The 23750-nt window shown below is 38.2% G+C and overlaps 1 protein-coding gene across 1 annotated transcript in view; it reads right to left on the minus strand.

Moving 5' to 3' along the window:
* Window positions 1–978: 978 nt before the first annotated feature.
* The window catches only part of RGS7BP (regulator of G protein signaling 7 binding protein), a 39126-nt gene continuing 16354 nt past the window's right edge, over window positions 979–23750 (minus strand). Inside the window, exons 3-6 of the mRNA XM_090131671.1 lie at window positions 16336–16466; window positions 6594–6741; window positions 5548–5618; window positions 979–4468 (exon numbers count right to left, since the gene is read on the minus strand). Of these exons, the coding sequence (XP_089987797.1) occupies window positions 4377–4468; window positions 5548–5618; window positions 6594–6741; window positions 16336–16466 (442 nt within the window). The 3' untranslated portion in view covers window positions 979–4376. The remainder of the gene's footprint in view (window positions 4469–5547; window positions 5619–6593; window positions 6742–16335; window positions 16467–23750) is intronic.

Here is a 23750-nt window from a genome sequence, read left to right on the forward strand (position 1 = left end):
TAAACCCAGTTCCATCTGAGGATATGATGAAGTTATGCAACTCATTGCATTGTGATTTATGCCAAGAGTTTTGCATGATTAATTAGCATGTATACATTTATCTCACTGATGTATGCTTCATTACAATAAATTTAATAAAAATACAGAAATATGATTTGTCATGTAACCTGGTGTGTTAAATTCCATGTGACAGTATGTGGGTAAGCTCCATGGTAGGCATGACTACTTCTTGATCTACCTGTCTTTGTTTGAAAATAGTTGTTAAAAAAATAATCACATTGACCTGACACTGCAATAGGACAAGCGGGAATGGTTTTAAACTGAGACTGGAGTGGTTTAGGTTAGATATTAGGAGGAAGTTTTTCACTCAGAGGGTGGTGATGCACTGGAATAGGTTGCCCAAGGAGGCTGTAGATGCCCCATCCCTGAAGGCATTCAAGGCCAGGCTGGATGTGGCTCTGGGCAGCCTGGTCTGGTGGTTGGCGACCCTGCACATAGCAGGGGGTTGAAACTAGATGATCATTGTTGTCCTTTTCAACCCAGGCCATTCTATGATTCTATGATTATGATTCTATGAATTTCTGTGTATGTACCAATATAACAAGATTATAAAGAATTTACACCTTATGTCTGTGTAGAAGTTGTATAAATGCTATTTGCTTTCCTCCTTTCTATCTCTTGTAATGTTGCAGTGTACATAAACTTGTTGTTGACAAGTTGTTCTTTTTTGGCACTTACGTAGACATTCATGAAATAATTAATGAAGTGGTATCTGATCTTTAACATATGATGAACCAAACTAATCGGTTAATTTGAATTACAGTTCACCTACCCAATTAGCATTTTTAATAGCCATTAGAGATCAAAGTTTTCTTTCATTTTCATATCTGCAAAATCCACTGTTTCTCTGGGATGGAGCTATTGAGCACGTCTATCAGCTGTTAAGACTTTTAATGAAAACATGACAGTGCAGCCATCTCTAGGACATTCTTTATTTATTACAGAAAAGCAGAATCTGGTTAATGAGAACATTGCTGTGAGGAAAATAGATTTTGAAAATAATCTTTCTATGCATTTTGATTCCATGCTTCTTAGATACACATTCATGCTCACAAGCACACACTTTTGTGACTGCATACAGCTATTCTGATGATAAATGTATTATACTCTGAAGAATAGATTGTGACATGAAATCATAAAGTACACTGCAGTTCCTTTCTCTGTGCTATTTACAGAATGTTATTGTGCTTTCACCTATACGCTCTTAGAGTATGTCGGCATGCGTTCCTTTGATGGAATTCATTTTGCTTATAGAAACACAATTTTTATGAGGGCATTTTGTCCTCACTGCATCAAAATTACTTGGGATTAATTATTGAAAAATGTACAAGGACTGCTCTGTAAGTAATGCCTCCTATTTTATTCAGTTGGCCCATGATATCAGAGGCGGATGCTGGTGATATGGCAGCAGAGGTTGAACCTTCTCACCAATATCCCATTACACCTTGTTGCCATGTGACAGATGGCAGCTGAGGGGCTGTCTGACAAAGCAGAGTCTGAATGTTTATGGGACAAAACTGAATGTGCGTACAGTGAGGCAGCTTGCGTAGTGTGTTTCAGCAGTTCTAGCAGTAACATGAAAGACAAGCCACATTCCTGATGTCATGCACACCTGTCACACCACAAAATGTAGATCCATTTGGATCCTGGAGCAGACTGCAACCAGGGAGCTGTGTATGGAGCTGAATATTGGCTTCAAGGTATTGGAAAAAATGATGGCAATTTTGGAATACTGCAAAGTTTGTGCCAGGTGGGTTCCATAAATGCTCACACAGGAACAGAAATAACATCATATGCAAGTTTGTCAAAACATACTGAACCAATATGAAGCAGAAGGTGACAGTTTTCTGGATTGCGTCATTGCTGGTGATGAGATATGGTGTCACCGTTATGAGTCAACGGTCCATGGAGTGGTGACACGTGCATTCCCCATAGAAGAAAAAAGTTCAAGACGCAGCCTTCATCGGGTAAAGTCATGTGCACTGTCTTTTGAGATAGGAAAGGGTGATCCTTCTGGATTTCCTGGAACCTGGAGAAAACATCAACACTGACCACTGCATCACAATGCTGACTGAGCTGAAGGCTTGAACTTCCCGAGCCGAGTGAGAGAAGAAGACAATCTTTCTCTTGCAATATGATAACGCCAGGCCCCATACGAGTGTGAAGACCACTTTGAGCATGTTGCCGGTCTTGGCTAGACTGTCCTACTACATCCACTGTATAGTCTGGATTTGGTGCCTTCTGACTTCTGTCTGGTTGGGCCAATGAAATATGGACTGCGGGTAACATTTTCATGGCAACAACGCTGTCATAGCTGTGAAACAGTGAGTCACCTTTGCTTGTACGTATTTTCACTAGTATGACATGAAGGCTCTTATCAATCACAGGCAAAAATATATAGCTAGCACTGGTGACTGTGTTAAAAAAGTGTCTTGTAGCTGAGAATTTCTGTTCTATCAAACAGTGATATTGTACTCTTTGTAGCTGTTATCGTTTCCATGGAAATAAATAGGAGGCATTACTTTTGGAGCAATCTGAAGGGCTGAAAGACTGAAAGGTGAGCAGATTACTACAACTTGGAAAAAAACATCTGTCCGCTATATCTCCTTGAAAAGAAAGATATACTTTGAGAGAAATGTTATAAACTCAGTTACACAGCTTCCTAAATCTAAATGGTATGACTGACTGGATCACTTACTCATAGAGAAAAAATCCTGCCTTCCCAATCTTGGAATTAAATTAGATCTTAGGTTTTGGGCCATGCAGTTCTCTAACGCTGCTATCAAGGTGTGTGTTTTCTTCCTTTTTCGGTAAATAGCATTTCAAGAGAAAAAACTGGTAGAAAAATCAGTCAGATGAAACACATTCAGTAGGTGCCATATATAGTTCAGTGAATAGCCTTCTGTAATAAACTGCTTCTGGAAGTGTCTTACCAATAAAAAACACAGGGTATCTAACTCCACAGGTGTTTTCTGTGACAAGGGAACATTTCCTCCTTACAGACCACTAAACCTTTATGCAGCAAGAAGGACTGTTGTTCCTGTTAACGTGTTGGCTCATGGTGGAGTAGCAGACAGGCTCATAGCCGCCTTTGTGTTCTGTATTGTAGTTACAGATGGTCATGGGGCTTGTAGTGTTACTGTCTAGTGCAAGTTTAGTTCTAGTGTCTCACCTATCATCCTGAAATATCAATACAACTCTGGCATATTCATACATATTGCTTCTACTAGCAGTCATCTTAGCACTTAAATATTAATTGTAATTTTCTGTCTCTTTGTAAACATACATCTTGAAATGGAAAAATTACCAAAACTTTGTAGGCTTTTTTTACAGTAAAATTACAAAAAAATCCCCATATGTTCTGGAATTATCTCTAGAAACAAGTCACTTAATTCAAATAAAAAACTTTATTAACAATGTAAAACGTTTAGTATCTTACAGTCTGAGATAATTCTGGCATGCCCTATAAGAGTTAATACTTTGTGATATGCAGATACCATGCTTTAAATTCTATTGGAAACAAAACGGGTTGGTGTTGTGTTTTACGTTGTTTATTCTGCTACACTTCAAGAAATTATTATTTTTTCAAAAGCTTTTAGAGATACTTAGAAATACTTAAAAGTATTTCTAAAGGCTTAAAAGGAAATGCCTTATTTCTATGTATTGTACAGTATATAGGTTGAATGATTTCTCTGTATTTCTACATATTCTAAAGTTCTAAATATTTTCACATAGGTTTTGTGTTAATTAAGATATTTTGCTATGAAGCTTTTGAATTGAGATATAGTGGAAGACTAAATATGAACAAGAGCACAAAAAGCAACTGGAGATTTTGTGCAAATTCTGATAGTGTTTAAATATTTTAGAACTTCAATACTTCTGCTGTTAAACATTTTTCTATGCTTAAAGACCGTTAGAATATGATCAAGTATTTCAATATGATACTAATAAGAATACTGTACTATGCACAAACTTTCAGCTGTAGTTCAAACAATAGAAAATTTTAAAATAATCTATTAACCGTAATCCATATCTCTTTTCTCTGAGTGGTTCAAAGTAAGCATGCAAAACATACTTTTAGACATTTTATAAACACTCTTAGTTATGCTAGATCTATTCTGCAGCTAGTTCTTGGACGCTATCACTTTAAGCTTCAAAACCCTTATGTTGAAAAGGGGGATAGAGCAGCTGAGAAAAAGAATAGGCCAGCATAGAAAATATAGTTTATAATGAAGAGCAGTAATGTTCTTTTCAGAAGTGAAATGACAGTAGTTTAACCAGTGTTTGATTTTCTTGGTGTTTCTGTATTTAATCTTTTAACTTGAGACAAGACAACACAGTCCAAAGAATCTTCGCTTACGTCTTCTTACTAATGGGTAAGGGGTCAAGTTTAGGAGGCTGCTATCATCTGTTATAAAAAGAACAAACACATTTTAATATAAACGTATACGCACACATTCTCATAAAGGAGTACGTCTATTATGTGTTCTACTGTTACCTACAAGATCAAGCAGAAGATTCTATGTTTTAGGCACAGAGCAAACAATAAATGGAAGTTTCTAGAGGAGTCTTACTATGCTAGTTTTCAGATGTCCATGATAGTGCTATAGAAGTTTTGGCAAGAACATAAGTTCAGTGATGCAACCTTAAGAAAATGACTGCTCAAATACTGTGAGAATTATGCCAAAATGTTCCTATTTGGGTGAATAATGTTAGGGTCCCAAATAAGAAGATAAATAATTTCAAGACCTTCATTGCAGACACGCAACTTGGAAAATCTTGATATTAACATTATATTCTGACTTAATTTAAAGATGGAAAAAAATAATACTGAGTGGCTGTTTGTGCACGTCAGCGAGAATTTCCATTCAAAACTTCAATACTGGAACATTCTGGTACACTGAGAATATGAGACCCTAACACTGACCCTGTGTCTGAATAGCTTTCTACCGTACATGTTGACTCCTTTTAAATTCAAGGCAAGTATTTCTTCTGCATAGGGTCAGAGTCTCTTTATCACAGAGTCATGATACAGAAGCAACAAGCCTTGCAGGGGTAAAGCAAACCCCATCACTCAGCATGCTCCTCAGCATGCTCTGTGCAATTTATGCCTTCATTACATTTGAAAAAGAAAGCTTCATGACAACAGGGATTAGTTGTGCTGCTACCTTTATTCATAAGGAAAAGTCTATTATTTTATCTATAGATATATTTTTATAATATAATATTATATATATTATATATATCTGTATTTATAAGCTTTCAGAATACTGTACTTTGAAGAGTAATATTCTCAAATGAAACTTGAGTTTCACATATTAAATTCTGTCTCCATTGAATCAGTAGGGAAGGGATTTCACCTAGATTTTTGTTTCTGTTACTTCTACAGAAAAAAATAAAAAGCCACCCTAGGTTTTTCAGCTCTAATAGAAGCCAAAACCTTTAATTACCTTAATTTTCCTTGCAGGAAGAAAATGTAAAACCTACCTTGATTTTTCAGTGGTAAAGGCATAGTCTCCCTGAGTTTACTTAAAAGGTTTTTCATTTCTCTCATATCTCTGTGGAAAAAAATGTTGAAAAAGATGCAATAGAAAAGCAGTTGAAGACTCTGAATGGAGAATAGCTCACAGTATAGATTTATACGCAGAAATAATGAAACACTAAACCAAACCAAATAATACATTGATCTACTGGGCAAGCATATGGTCCAAATACATATATCAGATGGTATGCACCAAAACAAGGGAGCCCTTTTTTTAAGCTAGTCTATTTTACAATTAACATAAATGCTAGTGTTAACCTTCTTGGCATTTTCAGCTTGTGTCATGAATGTTTTGCTGTTTAAAAGGCAATTACACATGTAACCACCTCATGTCACTACACCTCCCTGGGCATTAAGTGAAAGTTTTAGAAATGGGGCTGTCTCACTCTTCTTGGGAGGAAAACTTGAACAGAAAATTTGCAGAAGACAGAAAGTATTGATAATAAAATTTCATCTCAGAAAGAAATGTTGGGGATTTTGGATTATTTCCTACTAAAGGGTCTCAATTTCATTTTTCAACTTCAGCTAACAGAGTAGGAGAAATCCACTCTGATGTACCAATGGACAGTTTTCCCCTCACCTCCAAAGGAATCCACATTCATAACTTGAGCCAACTGAAGTGAACTGCATTTTGCATTTTCAATTCATGAATGCAGGATTGAAGGCCAGCAGATTTCAGATGCAAAATCAGAAGCCACGTAAGATGAAACAGAAGCTCTCCCTTTAAGAGAACATGGCCTACTAGCACCATTATTTCCCACCCTTTGGTTTTGACAGACACCCTCTGGTAATTAGCCAAATTAAGGATGTCACTTCTCTCTGCTCTTCTTTTAGGAGTTGCTTTCAGATAGGTTAAATGTCACAAAAGTGTTAACAGATATTTAATTTACTAACATCTTTTATAGTGGCAACATTGGCTGCCTAACTGTAAATGACTAAATAAACCCTAGACGATAATTTGTTTTATTTAAGGATGAAATACTACACATACCTCTCAGTGTTTTCAATGTCTGTGGAAACCTGCCATAAATGCTGTTGAATATCTGTAGGTGATGATAATGTGTCTTCTAAAATAGGTACTTCGGAGCTCTCCTCCACTTTAGTATCCAGGATCTTGGGTGGGGCACAAGGCTCTTTTCCTTTAAAACAGTCAAACAAACATGTACTCCCATTATTAATAAATGTAAATTCAGATTGTGTCATTGATGTTTTGGACTTAATCTTGCATGACATAAATGAGGGAAATTTGTGAATACAAATTCTGATCAATCTGCTAATCAGAGTGCTGCTATGTGGTACTTGTACCAAACTAGATCAAGAGAAATCCTACAGAGGCATACGTGGAACTTCAGATTTTATTTATTAAGTATTACGAAGACTTCCAGTTGAACTCCAGTGACTCATATGTGACATGAAATAAGAAAAAGTGGACAAAATAGAACAAAATAAACAGGGAAGTAGAGTGCACATTCTGAAAGTAACTTCAAAAACTCTAACATTATATAACACTGCAATCCATGTCTCCTAGTATTACTGCAGTATTAAGGAAAAATAAAAGATGAAAACATGCATTTTTTTAATGTGATGATTTAAATAGCAATGCATAGCTGCCACCATTCTCAGCTCAGTATGCAATACATCTGATATATCTGATTTTCAATGCTTACACTTGCCTAATTCATGTTTACTATGTAAAAGGCAGTGTTTGAACTATGTGGAGATCTCATCTGCGTGGGTTTTTTGTCTGGGAGAGAATGGGAAAGAAGGTGGGGACTATGAAAGAGAATGTAAGAGAGTCAAGTATTAGTGGGATTTGTTGGTCTCTTTTCAAACTTGCTGTGGACAGCCAGTTGGTATTCGCTGCCTATAGGGTCAAATACAGACCTGGTACGAAGTATATGATGGGACAAATTGTTTTTGCAAGTATCATTTAAATGAGAAATTTCAATTTGGAGTTCATTGTATTATTAAGAAATTAAATATTTTCCACTTTCAGTTATTTCACAAAATTGTGTAAACAACCTCAGAAAGAAAAAGCACCAAAACAAACTGTTCTAAAGCTAGAGGAAAAAAAACAAAGTTTAAATCAGTGCTACTGTGGATTTGACTAGGAAATGTCTTTTTCATCTCACAATGATTGCAATTTGAAAAAATTTCACATTAGGACAAATCTGAGTACTTCCTCTAGGGTTTGATGAAGAAAAGGAAGAATATGAACACAGCAGTGGTTACTAAACTCATTCTTCTGAGACTAAGACTACAAACAATGCTATGCTATACTTCCATATCACAAACAGGATACTGTGTAAACCTGTTTAAAAAATCCCTGACATTTTTGGTCTAAAACCATTAGGCAGGTTCTCTAAATGATGATATTCCGGTAAATCATGACTTTGTTGCTAAAAGAAATAACTCCTAGCTCTTTGTTTGAATGTCAAGTTAGACATTATTTATACCACAGAAGATATTTAGTTAATGCTTACATTATCCTTTAAAATCAGTAGGAAGCCAGTCCCTGCTTCCACCTTTTTTGCCTCCTGTCTTGGAATCTAACTGTGATTCCAAGAGATGGCATAACCTGACATAAGCAAATTATGACCTGTACCCTTCCTCTGCTGCCGATATTGGCATCCACTGCTTCTTCACCCTCTGTGAGCCACTTCAACCTATCAAACGATAGAAGACTACCCCAGCCAGGGCACTGACCCAAAGTGGCAAAAGGGATATTATATTCCATACCTTTATTATTATTTTCCCTTCCTTTTCTGTCTTATTATATTGACTTTACGAGCTTTGCCTTTTTCCAGTTCTCTCGCCCTCCCTGTGGTGGGAGTGAGTAAAAGTGTGGTGCTCAGCTGCCTGCCAGGTTAAACCACAATAGCATAACTTTCAAATTATTTTCAGTCTTTAACTGCAGCTTATGCTGTTACTTTAAGGTAGTTCATATTGCACAATTTTTGTTGTTCATTTGTGTAAGCTTCACAATTCATCACTTTTCCCAGAAGCATGTAACACGATATGCTGCTAAGAATAATTCACTTACCACTTCTCTGTAAAAGCGGGTTGCCCCAAGAGAAACAGTATCACAAGATGTAATTGGTGCAACAGGTTTTAATTTATTCTGCCATTATTTGGAATTGCTGCGTTGAAACTGTCCCCTGACTTCTGGTGACATACTGTCAAGAACAATCCTGTCTATAGATGCATCCTTCAGGGATGGGAAAGGTGTTTCAGTGGAAACAGTAGCAGTCCCAGATGAAATAACAGTGAAGATTCTTTTTCCTAACTTGAGAACAAACTTACTGAGACTGTAATGTTCTTTTTGTTAGCAAAAAGGCAAGCTCTTGCAGATTTTGCAGAATGAACAACTCAGATTTCTGTTCAAATGAAAAGAGCTCTTCACAATACTTCTGTTGTACTGTGAACAACTCATGAAGTTTTCTTTGAATTTCAGAGCAACTATTGAATCACTTCAAAACAGTTAAGGAGGCAGCTAATAATAAAAGCTTTGCTTGAGTAATGTATATGACTCAGGCTTAACATTTCTCCTACACAGTACAGACCGGAGGGAAACAAAAGCTCTTTAATCTTCTCACCCTTGTACCACATGGGAGGATGTCTTTTGTATTATTCATTCTTAGAATAGAAACATGAACCCTAAATTTTAATTTCAGTTTTGTCAGTGGAGAGACTTTCCTTAATTTCAGTTGAAGTTTGATCGTGCTACAGTGTTTTCAGAGGTATCAACATACGGTGGCTGTTTGTGCCACTAGACAGAGGCTCTTTTTACTGTTGATGAAATTTTAATTTAAATGATGTTTTTTTAATCTCCTAGCCTCTAATTCAGCATACATTTTTGCTTTTCCCATCACCTTTTGTGTGAAATAAAATTCACTGAATTAAGTAACTTTGAAGCTGCAAACTGAATCAGGATAAAGAAGAGGACAGAAAATGATCAGCTCAGCAAAGGTACATACATCGACTCATCACTGTGCTTTACATCTCTCCCCTGCTGTGCTCATTATTGCTCCTGTGGTGAGCTCTGTGTTTGCTTCTGTCATGCTCTACTGTGTGTTTACCCTTAATCTCCACCTGTGTCTCATATAAACTTGTATAATGCAAATCTACCTGCTTGTCTATTACAGATTCCTTATAGCTAGTTATAGTTTAAACTAATAGAGCCAAATACAACAAAAAACCCTTCAGTGAGTTGAGAGTTTCTTTTCGTCACTTTGCTGTAATCTTCCAGTACTTCTAGGTACTATTTTAAAGAAATAAATGTGTCACAGAATACATGCTGGAAAATCAAGTCTCTTATGAACTTCGGTATGATACATAATGCAGAGCTATCTGCAATTTGAAATAATTCTCAACAATAGTGAGAATGAGATGAATATACTGAACGCATTGTATATTCTGTCCGTAGTGTGCAGTTCCTCTCCAGCTTATCCAAGCAGTCACAGAATTTCACCAGGTAGCCACCACTCTAGTATCTGAGTTTTGGTACCCTTCCGCCCTCAGCTATATCTGTACCAGTCAGTTACTGTGACTGGACTGTTTAATTTTCTCTAAGTCTTCTACGCAGACTTGTGGTAAGAATAAATAATATATACATTACAAGCATTAAAGAATTTTATATGCTATCCTGAGAAACTATTCATATATTAACACATGAAAAAGATGCAGGATAAGACTTTGAGACCACTTCATACAGGGATGTGTGAGATTCTGGGGATGTAATGAACTCTGGACTCCTTCTACCCATAGATATTCACACAAGTTCTACTAAGCATGACAGCAGGAATTACCTCTCCATGGTTGTACACTTTTGTTTTAACAAGTTACAAACTACATATCAGATTCATGTGATTCTGGACCATAAGAATAATACTGTCTTACAACTACATGAGCAGTGATTTACTTTGTTCAAACTCAGTATAAATGGCTACATTTAAACTGTGCACATCCCAGGTATCTCGAATTATTTTACAGCATGTTTTATACTCTGGAAAACACCTCCAGTTCATTTTTAACTTCAAAATTTCTGTGCCCTCTTACCTTTCATTTGTTATACAGGTTTACTTCCCCAATCAGAAAAATTAGAACCTGGCTACAATATCGCAAAGCTGGGTAACAACATGTTTGTTAGATTTCAGTCTGCAGCCTAGGATTTCTTAAAATGTTATCTAAAATGCATAACTACATAAACAAACAAGACAATTATATCTGTAGATGATTCTAAGAAATTTATGGTTTATTTATGGTGTACCAGAGGAGGCTTAGGTTGGACATTAGGAGAAACTTATTCTCTCAGAGGGCGGTCAGGCACTGGAATGGCTGCACAGGGAGGTGGTGGAGTCACCATCCCTGTCAGTGTTCAAGAGACATCTGGATGAGGAGCTAGGAGATATGAGTTAGTAGCTTGTGGTACTAATAGGAATGGGAAGGCAGTTGGACTAGATGATCTTGCAGATCATTTCCAACCTTGTGATTCCATGATTCCATGATTCTATGATACGTAAATATGTACAGGCATCAGTCTTTGGGAACATGTACTTCCACAGTGACATGCTATAATGATCGAGTGATTAGAGCAATAATTTAGAGTTCTTTACAAGGAAATGAATATATTATTATGATTTGTACATAAATCAGTAAAGCTCATTTGTTTGGTTTTTTTACACATTCAAATGCAATGATATGCTTTATGAGGTATAAGTGAAAATCTAAGAGCAAGAAATAATTGTGACTGGATGTAGCAACATATGCTGGAAAATACTTAAGAACTGTGAGGAAATTCTGGGTTTTCTCAGCATGGGATATTAGGAAATATCAGTATTATTTTAGAAAAAGGACCATTACCATTGCATCCAGCAGCTCCCATAGAGAGAAATTACATCAGTGATTTCCTCTTATATGTGACAGCTAAGCCAGGATTATTTATTTAATCAGAAAAATAGTCAACATTGGTAACATGCAATGTCAGTAAGGTAGACATACAACATTAAAGAAATGAGAGCTGAATTTTGTAAAAACTTCAGAGGCATTTAAGCTAGTTCAGAGTATCTTCCTTCCTGTGAAACTTGATTCATGTTTTAAGAAGTATTAACAAGTGTAAGATCTGCATTTGCCATTGCTCCCTAAGGCACAAAGCCTTGTAACTCAAATGATGGAGGAAGGCAAATAAAGCAATACAAAGATGAGAAGAGAAGCTCCAGATCCCAGAGAAGTGAACTCATCTGTTGCTTGGCAAAGTTTGAGAAAGATGATTCTATCCAGAAATTCTTCCACAGTGTGATACTGATGCAGAAGGCATTTCAGAGTAGTTCTTGGAAGAGATGGAACATGAGCAGTCATCTCTCATTTTTGCCATTTCCTCAGGAGGTAATTTGCTATTGTCACCCTGCTCTGACAGAATGGAGGTCAAGGACCTTTAAAGCCATTATGAGAGGTAATGCAGGAAGACACAGTGCTGCACTGAAAACAAGACTTACATAACTTCCTCCAACTCAGAGTTTTCATCTGACCCTGTACGAGTTACTTAAACCCAGCTTCTCAAAATAGTTACTAATAACGTACTTTAAATTCTATGCTTGCTCCACTCAGAGACTCTTAGGGCTTAGTTGCAACTGAAGATGCCGAGAAATTACTCCGAACGCAAACACATCACTGCACAGCATATGCTGCAATCTCAAATTCTAAATTAGCACTCTTTTTTTTAATCGCTCCTTGTTCCCCATTTACAATGAGAAAAATTGCTACTGCTTCACTCAAGGCAGTACTGGAGACATTCCCATCAGCGTATGAGTTTCCGAGAAAGGTCTGAGAACAGAGGAATTCTGCCTTTATGACAAAATTATGTGCAATAAGTACAACGTATGACACTGAACAATTAGAGTAAAAAAAGGATGAAACGTCCAAGTATTGGACTGCATGTATTAGCTAGCCAGGAGCCTTGGGACCATGGAACGGAGTAACAAATTGTATGATCAGATAACCAAGGACTTAAATTAGGCACCAAGATGAAATAAAGCTACTTGGACCTGTTTGTATTAGCTAGCCAGTATTAGCTAGCCAGGAGCCTTGGGACCATGGAACGGAGTAACAAATTGTATGATCAGATAACCAAGGACTTAAATTAGGCACCAAGATGAAATAAAGCTACTTGGACCTGTTTCATTCTAGCAGTTGCAAACTTTCTGACTGTTGAATTCTGCAGTCCTAACGTAGAATCATAGAATGTTTTGAGGTGGAAGGGACTTTCAAAGGTCATCTAGTCCAACTCCCCAGCAATAAACAGGAACACCAAATCAGCTTCCGGAGAGCCCTGTCCAGCCTATGACCTGTCTCAGGGACAGGCCATTCAGCACCTCTCTGGGCAACCTGTGCCTCACCACCATTTTTGTAACAAACTTCTTCATTATGTTTAGCCTGAATCTCCTTTCCCTTAGTTTGAAACCATTTCCCCTTGTCCTATCACCACACACCCCGCTACACTCTCTGTCCCTGCTCTCCTTATAGCCTCCCTTTAGATACTGAAAGGCCGCTCCCAGGTCTCTCCAGAGCCTTCTCTTCTCCAGGCCGAACAGCCCCAGCTCTCTCAGCCCACCCTCGTAGGGGAGGCGTTCCACCCCTTGGATCACTTCTGTGGCTCTCCTCTCTTTTCAGCATAGGACTCTGGTTTACAGAGCATTTACCTCAGTTTACTTACTGCATAACACAGCTGGAAATATTTATGCTTTTTGGCCCCAGTGTGACTGTTAAGTCTCAAAACAATGACAGACTGTCTGACTCTTCTAGCAGAGGTTGTATGGCAGTAGTAAGTTAAAGTTCTGTAAATATGAAAGAAATCTCTCTACTGGAAGGTTGATATATACTATTCCGTACACTTAGGGTAGTCTCTTCAGGAGAACAGAAAGATAAGGACAGATTAGAAGATCGGTGCTGAGAAAGAGAAAGGAAATAGCCAAAGCCAAGGCCTTCAAAGCAGCATGGTGTTTTATAGAAGAGCATCTGTTTTCCATTGGCATGCTTCCTCTTGGGAAAAGAGCATCAGCATCAGCTCACTGCTCTAGCTTTACCTGTTCTGTAGCTTATTTGATAATGCCTGGTCAAGAGAGCAGTTTCCGTATTATTATTTATTAACTGCAGGTTTGTCAAAACAGCCTGCATGTTACGCTGCTTTAATCTCTATCATAATATAAATTGGTGAAAACTTACGGGAGATTTAAAAACTCAGCAAACTACTTATTCAACAGATTAAAGAGCTAGAAAATGGAAAATATTACATCCAAATAGAAAGCACTGCCTTCAAAAATAACCTCCAAGATACAGAAAGAAATTAGGTGCATGGAATAACAACAGATGTGCTTTTAAGAATTAAGTGAAGTTAGCACGTGTCAGAAGTGTTCACTGTGGTACTCCTTGTGGACAAGAGAAACGAATGTCCCTTTTGGTATCATCACTCAGTGAAAATCTGGAGAAAAAATGAGCAGGTGAAGAGGTAGAAAAAGCGATATGCTATCAATAGCACAAAATGTTTTATTTGGGTGACATTATTGGCTCCATGATTTCCACAGATAAATGCATGCACTTTGCCTGCACTATAGTATCCATCTTCAGAAGTAAAGACACTGAGTATGTTACTTATTCTGTTTCTTGGAAAATACAGTGTTTTGGTACACTTAAAATCAGAAAACAAAATAGGCTGCATCTTGTTTTACTCCCCGTTGAAATCAGGGCCGGAGTTTGCACCAGGTTTGTTGTGGCCTCGTCCAACTGAGTTATGAATACCACCAACAATGGAGACTTCACAGCCTCTTTGGGTGCATGTTCCAATGTTTGATGACCATCACAGTGAAAAAGTACTTGTAACTAGAATGTGTCATGTTGAATGATGCCTTTACAGTACTTCTAAGCATTGTCAATATCTAGGCATTTCAAATATAAGAACAACATTCTGCTGGCTCTGTTCCACAATTCAACTCATCTGTTGAAATCTCTGTGATTTTATCATGTTGGCCTATTACAATTTTTTCCTCAAAGAACGTCACAGAAAGCTGGAGCCAAGTTAGTGTGGTTATTTCTATGGCTACAGGATAAAAATTAACTCCATTCAGCAAGGGCAGAAATGTATGCATCTTATTACAGAATAAGAACTTTGTCTTATATTTACCTGGTGAATTCTGCTGGGATATTATCTGGGAAAAAAGTAGTCACAAGTAGACCAGACATAATCCCCAATTATCGAGTGACCTGTTCAGTAAATTATCTCCATTTCTCCATTTTCCTTTCACCATGGTCAGTGTGGTCATTATGCTTAAAGTAATCAGTTTCTTTTGACCGAATTGTTTATTTCCTTTATGACTAAAATATTTCATACCAGCTTGATCAGAATCATTCTGCTTAATTTAGAGAACTCTTCAAGTCAATTATTTGCAAGCTAGGAGTTCCTTGTTAGGGAAAATGAGAAACATTCTGTTTCCTTGCATGTAATGCATATTTTTTCACAACAGCTTCACCCTCCAGCACACGCTGACTTTTTTAGCCCCTAGCCTTTAGCCCTTTTGCCCTTTCTCTGGAGGTGTTCAAGGCCAGGTTGGATGGGGCCTTGGGCAGCTTGATCCAGTATTAAAAGTGGAGGTTGGTGGCCCTGCCTGCAGCGAGGGTTTGGAGCCTGATGATCCTTGAGGTCCCCTCCAACCTCAGCCATTTTATGATTCTGTGATTCTATGATTCTATGATTTGCTCACCAGCACCTTCTTCCAGGTGGGCCAACCAATAAAAAAGGCAAAATACATACTGTGTGTAAAAAAAAAAGCAGTTGAGAATCAGGACTTATATGGCAGAATTCTGGCAGATTTAGCCTGAAAGGTAAATGTGGCTAAAGCAGCCACATGCTGACATCACATTGCTGGAAACACAGCACCAGTCAGCTCTGTCAGAAATCACCTTATACAATTCCTAGGAAGTCCACTTGAGAAATGACACTTTAGAGTCATGCCAAATGCTTGAGAGTATGACAGTATTAGCTATTTAGTATGAAACGTGAGGTGAACTGCTATAAGCCCTTGGCATGTTCTCGCACTTTCTCTGTCAGACTGTCAGAATTGGAGAAGCGAATGCTGTCTCTCTAGTATTGCCTGAGACACTGGAGCACTTGAATTAAACATAAAGTAAATGGCAAGTATAATGGCTTCATTAGACAACATCTAACATCAGGGTTAGGGGACACATCCAACCAGGTGATAGTTATTGAAAGTGTGTAACTGACTTCTTTTTGGCTATATTTTTCTGGAGAGAACAATCTTCTAACCCAGAAGACAAGCTTTAACTCTGTACTGTCGTGGACCTGCCAAGCCTTCAATATGCACCTAAGGCACAGAGATGCCACTCTCAGAGGTCTGTTAAAATATATTTATGAATATAGATATATAAATATATTTATACTTATATAAATATAAATATATGTTATTTATAAAGAACAAAATATTGTTACATTAAATGATTAGGCAGCCCATGTTGCAGGCCAAGCTCCTTGATTCTTTCCCTTATAATTACTAAGCATGATATGATTCACTGAATGATGATAATGAAATGGAAATATCTTAGAAGCTTTGGTGGCATAGCTTCCTTTACAGTCTGGTGCTTTGTCTTTCACGAATACCCAAACTTTTCCTGACAAACTGTTCATGTGTTTAAATCAGTGCCTGTATAATTGTCCAGTTTAATACCTTTCCGATGAAACTGCAGGGATCCTAGCAGACATATGGACTTGAGCATTTCTGTTGTGTACATTTCTAAGCAACACTGCAACTGGATATATAGTCTACAGATTTCAGGATGAATTTCACCATCTTCTGGGCTGCAATAAAAAAGGAGAAAATTTTTGTTAGGTGCCGGAAGAACCTGAGGGACATCAAATCCACCTCTCTACTGCTGCAAATAAGCATAACATAACCTGCTTCATAACCTACTAAATATACGATGAAAAAAGCCATTTCTGCTGAAGTGTATTTAAAACTGTTTTGCAACATGACGCCATGGAAGGTGTTGTTACCCATGGAGTGAGAGTTGGAACTAAATGATTTTAGGGACCCTTTGAACACAAGCCATTCTGTAATTCTATGAATTCTTTAACTCTAAAAAGCCCTGCACATAAAGTATCTAAACTGCGTTGTCTTTGCTAAGACTGCATGGTTTTATTTTGTTCTCTGGATTTTTATAGAAGGTACTTACTGTCAAATAAGTGAGCGATTTCTTTCTTTCTCTTTTGAATCTTTGAGGAAATATTTCCTGGTAATACCAAAGAACTCTTTTGCCATCCAGCTTCAATTACCCTCGATCCTGATGCAGCTGCACAAGGAAACTGCAGAGCCATTTTCACAGTCACAGTTGAGGTTACAAATGCTGGATCAGGCACAACCAGAACCCTAATCAGAAACTAATCAACTGTAGTCCATTACGTTCTACAGTTTCTGCCTGAATTTCCGTTTCTGCCAGTGTTTATGATATCAACCGTGTACTGCTACTACACTGTGAGGAGAATGGGAAGTTAGGGATTTCTTTCATAAAAGCTGCCTTTTAGTGTTTATCCATGCCAACAATTCTGAAAACAGAATCTGTAATCTCATTCCTCCAACTAATTGCTTTGGACACTATGAAAATAACTTACCCAGATTCAGGATACAGTTCTCAAACACAGCTGTAAAATTGCCCATTAAATTTCACTTTTGTGAGCTGAGAATGTTGCACTGGCATAAACATACTGCTTTTTAAACTCACTTGTTTCTGCGAGTGCTGAAGAAGTTATCCAGCCAGTTATACCATGAGAAATAGGTTTTCAATGCCCATCCCAAAAGCACTTTCAAGAGGGCAGTAAGTGGTAAGATGGAAGAGTCAGGATTTTGGCCATTTCACTGTCAGACCTCGTGGAATGATAAATGATGCTTTCTCAATAAAAAGAGTGCTGGCATTCTTCACACTGATTTAATTTCCTGTGATTAAACTGGTACTTCAAAAAATGCTCCTGAACACAAAATAAAATTATACTCACAGATTTCCTCATGGGAACCAAACAACTCACTTGTTATTTGCAGCAATGCTAGACTGGGCTACTATGTTAAAATAATTCCTTAACACCAATCTAGACCAGAGACTTTGAGCCCTACATCAGAAAAGGTCTACCTAGGCTAGTAAAATAGGTTCTTTCTGACTAAAGAAAGAGATCGTACTTTATACTGAGATACATGATCCAGTCAAAACGTTAAGTCTAGATCTTTTGTCAGGAAATCTTGGAAGTCTTAGAACTTCTGTTTTAAAGACAATCCTATCAGTTTGTGCAGATGCAATTTTACAGTAGCTCAATTCAAACAAATACTGCATACTAAAACATGTTAACTCCTATACTTGACATTCATGATTCTTTCTAGCAAAGGAAACCATACACGGCCTCGAAATAATGCTCCATCTGCCACTGATTTCAGTGACACTAAGAAAGAAAATGCTCAGATATATTGCGGGGTAGGAAAACAGAAAAAGCCAATCTAAGGTGGGCCTCAAATTAACTCTGTGCCTTTGGCTCAGCGGGCAGGAGAAGGGAAAATGCACTAAGGAATATTTTATGCAAGGACTTGCCATAACCTTCCTATAATGATAGAGAAACCACGTGGTTTTCCTCAAGAATTACTGTCCATTCCAGTGACATCAGAAATCAAATGCAATTGCCAAGGTATCAAGAACTGGACAGAAAGAATTTCTGCACTTCCTCAGCCTATCAAAGAAGACAACTGATGTTTGTACACGCTAATGAAAACTGTTAAGAATCACAGTAGTGGTCAGCTCGCTGAAGAATGCTTACTCAAGCAAAAGATGCAGCCAAACTAGAAAGAAAAAAAGCAAGAAGGCTGGAAAAGACAGAGAATTGAAAAGAAATCATACGGGCTTAGTAAAAAGAGAAAAGATGAGTCCCACTTCCTAGCCTGTCACAAGCAGAACTCATCAAAAATGCAGAAAAGAATGAGCACCCCTTGCAGTCACTGTGGATTGTGTTGCTTCAGGACCATACACTTGATCATAAACCTGCCCATCCAAGGGGCTTTACTGTCTTTGGATAGACTATAATATGAGCAATTCCTTTCAGTCACATCCAATGTTCTGCATCTAAGCTGATATCTGTATTTGCTGAAAAACTGAACCATATGTGCGGCAGTACTTTTTGCCTCTCAGTGTTGATACAAAATGAAACTATTGAAGTAGAACAAGAAAGCAATCCCTCCCCACTGATAGTTTGAAGATATATTTTCACATGACTGCTCTAATATTTCTTCCTATTTTTAGTGACTCCAGCTCTGAAAATACTTGGTGATCTTAAGTCCCTGAATATTTTTCCTGAAAAATTCACTACCTGACATTATTTTTTGTTCATTCATAGTCAAGTCCTTCATTGCATATGAAAAAAGTATGTATTTGCTAGAAATGGATTCTTCTTCAAATCTCACATTATTTTCAAAGGATATGAATGTGAATATTTTCAGTGACTGCATAAACAGTAGTTGAACAATATGGAATGCTAATTCTGAAACTGAAAATTATGCGTAGAAGCAACAGCAATACAACACGTGGAACTGTACACAAAATTACCCCGAGATAAACGATGTAATCCTTAAAAACTGGCTTTTTAATTGCAGACTCCTTACCCATTTCGAAGTTCTACTAGGTGTATTACAATGTTTTATATTACTTTTTACCTTGCAGTAATCCATAGTACTTTTACTGGTTTAACAAGCTTATATCTCAACAGCCTCTGCAGTTGTGTTTGCTATTTCTTCCATTTTTAAGCAACGTACGTATTAAATGAATCACACTCATTTCATCTGTAACCCCTTTAGCTGATGTGAAATGGGCAGCTCTCTGCGTATGCAACAACCACACATTTAACAGCAATTCTTTTCAAAGGGGCAGATGGCAAGAGCAGTTTCTACTGTAACTCTACTGGTATTCGCCAAAGAAGATAAAACAGAGATAGCTCAGATTTAAATTCAATTTGTTTGAATGTAAATCAGGGTTAATTCTTCTGAAGAACGCTGTTATTTCTGAACAACACTAGCATATTCAAGTCCAGTGTCTAGTCCTTCGTTTTGCATTGATGCCTCCCAGCGATTTCATCATTTTCTGTAAAAGAGTTGCCACGAATCTGGATGAATCTCACATCAGAGTAGGATTCTGATGTTTGATGTAAGATGCAGTTTGAGGAGTACACACAACTTCTTAGAATTCACCTAACCAATTATAGCACAAACATCAAGCAAATTACTGCAAAAGCAGAACACACAATGTTTTCTTCCTCTGGAATAATGTTTTAACTTTTTGAACTTTAGGATATATGTCCTTGTTTTTATTTCTCTGATAACTAGGAAGAACACAATGCACAGGCAGGTAACAAATGGAATGGCCTTCTCTGGGGGCTTTTATTATTTTGATTTGTTCTGCAGTTTGCTTACATCTGCATTGAACACTGTTTTCCAGTTCGGCACCATGGAATCACTGGATTCATTACATTCTTACGCAATTTTTTTGCCCCCATCACATGGAGTTATTGGAATACAGTAATTTCCTTTGAGCTACCCTTACCGGTAATGGGGTTACAAAGCATGTGGAGTTCCACGCACTGGCCATAATCAACATCCAGATCCAAAATTTAGCTGCTCAAAATGCTGCTCATTTCCCCTCATAACTGAACCCCTTGAGAGCCAATACCCCAGTGCACAGAGAAGCATGTTCAAGTGTCTGAATTTCCCGAATGCCTAAACTTCTCTTTCTGAGAAGGATTTTCAATCCTAAACATAAGCACTTAAACCACTAGTAACAGACAAGCGAGACATTTATTTGCATGTTCCACCTGCAGGGCATTTCCTCATAATGTTCTCTGTGTGAAGTGGAAGCCATGCAAAATAAAGCCACCACAAATGTCAACAAGGACCTTTTCCCATTCAGTGACAAAAGCACTTTCATAAGTAGGCGCAGGTCAACAAACACACTCTTCTCTCTTATCTGATTGAACCTAAATCCACCTATTTCTCCTGACAACAAGTATTCTTTAATCACAAGATTATCACTACCAGAAGTATGGAAACTTACAAGACTTTGGGCCCTCACTGCAAGAAAGACATTGAGGTCCTGCATTGGGCTCAAAGAAGGGCAACAAAGCTGGTGAGGGGTCTGGAGCACAGGCCTGATGTGGAGCAGCTGAAGGAGCTGGGATTGTTCAGTCTGGAGAAGAGGAGGCTCAGGGGAGACCTTATTGCTCCCCATAACTGCCTAAAGGGAGGTTGTAGTGAGCAGGGGTCGGCCTCTTCGCTCGTGTACGTGGTGATAGGACGAGAGGGAATGGCTTCAAGCTGCGGCAGGGGAGATTCAGGCTGGACGATAGGAAAGGCTCCTTCTCTGAAAGAGTGGTCAGGCACTGGAATGGGCTGCCCAGGGAGATGGTGGAGTCACCGACCCTGGAGGTGTTCAAGGAACGTTTGGATTTTCCCTTATCACTGGGAATGAGATTGAGGGCTTGAGCATATGGATAAGAATACAGAATACAGCATGTCTCTTATACTGCTATTTAATTCCTGTGAATCAAAAATAGTAACCGCTTTGCTTTGAAACTTCTTCAGCCTTACTGGCAGAATTTTTAATTGTGCACACTAAGAAACTAGCAATTATATGCAAGAAGATTGGCTTGTAAATCAGTTTGACTTTATCAGTGCCTTCCTGTTTACAGATGAGCTGGAACAGTAATTGGGAGACGTGTTAATAGGCATTTTGATTGTCATTTTGTTGTTGTACATTTTGTATATTCTTCTGTAAACTCAAATTTCTGAATAGCATAAGAATACAAAGTAGAAGCACCTCTCATTTTCAGATCCCTTCTTTTTTTCTTTTTCAAGAGCACGGAGTGCCTGTAATCGAACTGCTGGCAAAATTCTTCTCCCGCTTGCAAATCAGAGTAACAGCAGTGACCCCCAAGGAAAATATTTAAAATATTTCTGGGCCACTACCCTCACCAACAGTCTCAAACTGGTTAATAAGTGTTTAACTGCACGACTGACCAGAAGCGTTCCATTAACTCCCAACCAAACTATTTTCTCCCTTGCATGGACGTAAGCCTCACTTTCAACTCTGAAAGCCACATGCTCAGACACCAGCTCACATAAAGATTTCCTTTATAACCCCTGATATATGTTCTGTGTTGTGAGCTTAAAATGTCCTTTTCAAGTATCATCAATTTCACCTCAGTAATTTTCTACTCCTCTATGTTCAAGTTGTGAGAAATGTTGAACAGGGGGCATAATTTCAGAATACTGGTTATAGATTAATTATTAAATAGCAATATGCCAAGTGGTGTTTATACATGTAGACAAGTCCATACAAAACTGTACTACTATCCCAAAACTCACTATTACTCCCACTTCAGTTCCAGTCGGTCCAGCTGGTTTCTTGATGAAGACCACTTAAATGTTTGAAAGAAATCTCCTAATAACACAATCTCATACAACTGTGATAAATCCTGTTGTCACTCTTTCATAATCTTAAGTGCCGTACAAGACCTTGCGCAGCACTGAGCACCTGTCCACGAGCCAGCAGCCTCACCACTGGCATCCAAGCACAGCTGTCACAAGAACAGGAATTATGCTCACTTCCTGTATACCCCACGGACCAGAAATCTGTTGGCTTCTCCCCGTGTGCTCAGGAAAGACAAACAGGTACGGGTAGCCTTTACACAGCATTTGCACAGCCAGTGGCTTTCTGGAACTACTTTCCCTGAGAGGGTTGCAGTGCTCCCTGCCAGGATGAACAAAGAGAATGGCTGCTGTGGGGAGGAACCCAAGGGAAACTATCTGGAAAGTTTCTGCCCGGGGAGGCTGTGGATGCTCCATCCCTGGAGGTGTTCAAGGCCAGATTGGCTGGGACCCTGGGCAGCCTGGTGTAGAATTGGGTGGGGAGGCTGGTGGCCCTGCCTGTGGCGGGGGTGGGTGGAGATTCATGATCCTTGAGGTCCATTCCAACCCAGGCCATTCTGTGATTCTGTGATACTGTGGTACTATGATAGCCACACCTCTGCAATCTGACAGCTCTGATATCTACAAGCATTAAAAGTAGTTACAAAAATAGAAAATGCTAATTTGTTTGTTTACAAACCAGTAACTTCATTTATGTGGCTCATTAGGCTACTATTCAAATTATAAGCAAGCTTTTTGTAAATATAACTAAAAGAGATGTATAATATTGTTATATTTCTTTTACATTTTGACCACTGGTCAAATTGATGTATTACTTTGAATAAAATCCTGACTTTCATAGTTTGGTAAAGCTACTCAACTGACTGTGCTTGTGAAGTGCTGTCAAGAAGTGGACTTTTTATTTTCCTAAGCTGATATTAAAGTGAAACCTACAGAGGGAGCTCTCATACCAACCGTTATATTTTCTACCTCTTGCAGGAAAGGTGAATGCACCACTCTGAACAAGCATTTGAAGACACAAGAACACATGTTTGAAAGGCCTCTCCTCAAAGGCGGGGAAGGTAAAGAAAAAGGTAAAGAATGAAAATTCTTTCTATTTTTTCAGCTCCAAAGAAACATTTAATTTTTTTTGTTTTCAAAATGTTTGACAGATGATTTTATTCCACAGCCAAAACATTTATTAGAATTGGAAAACACTTTCAGGCTTTTCTGAATTGCTGCTGATGTACAGCATTCATGGTTCCATTGAAATTAGTGAAATTTAAGGCTGCTGGAACCAAACAAAGCTTCTGCTCTAAATCTGAATTTAACTTAAAACCTTTAGTCACACAGCAGAGCGTGTGACTGCTGCAGAGAAGGACTTTACTGATAGGAATATCAACAACATTTCAAAATGCATCAAAAGCATCTGATATACCTCTTGGGAAAGGTACGGTGTTGACAAATGACACGCTTAACTACCAGGCAGAGTATCATTTTAATGAGCAGTAACAGTAGTGGAAGGGCACTGTGAGATGAACTATCTACATCTGTAACAAGCAATACCCATTTTGCTTGTATCCCAGCAGTTACAAGAAAACAAGCCTTTGGCAAATCAAAAATGAAAGTGAATTGATCACATCTGCCTGATGGCCCAT

The sequence above is a fragment of the Phasianus colchicus genome, chromosome Z (assembly GCF_987193195.1).
Source record: "Phasianus colchicus chromosome Z, bPhaCol1.hap1.1, whole genome shotgun sequence".
Classification (NCBI taxonomy): Eukaryota; Metazoa; Chordata; class Aves; order Galliformes; family Phasianidae; genus Phasianus; species Phasianus colchicus.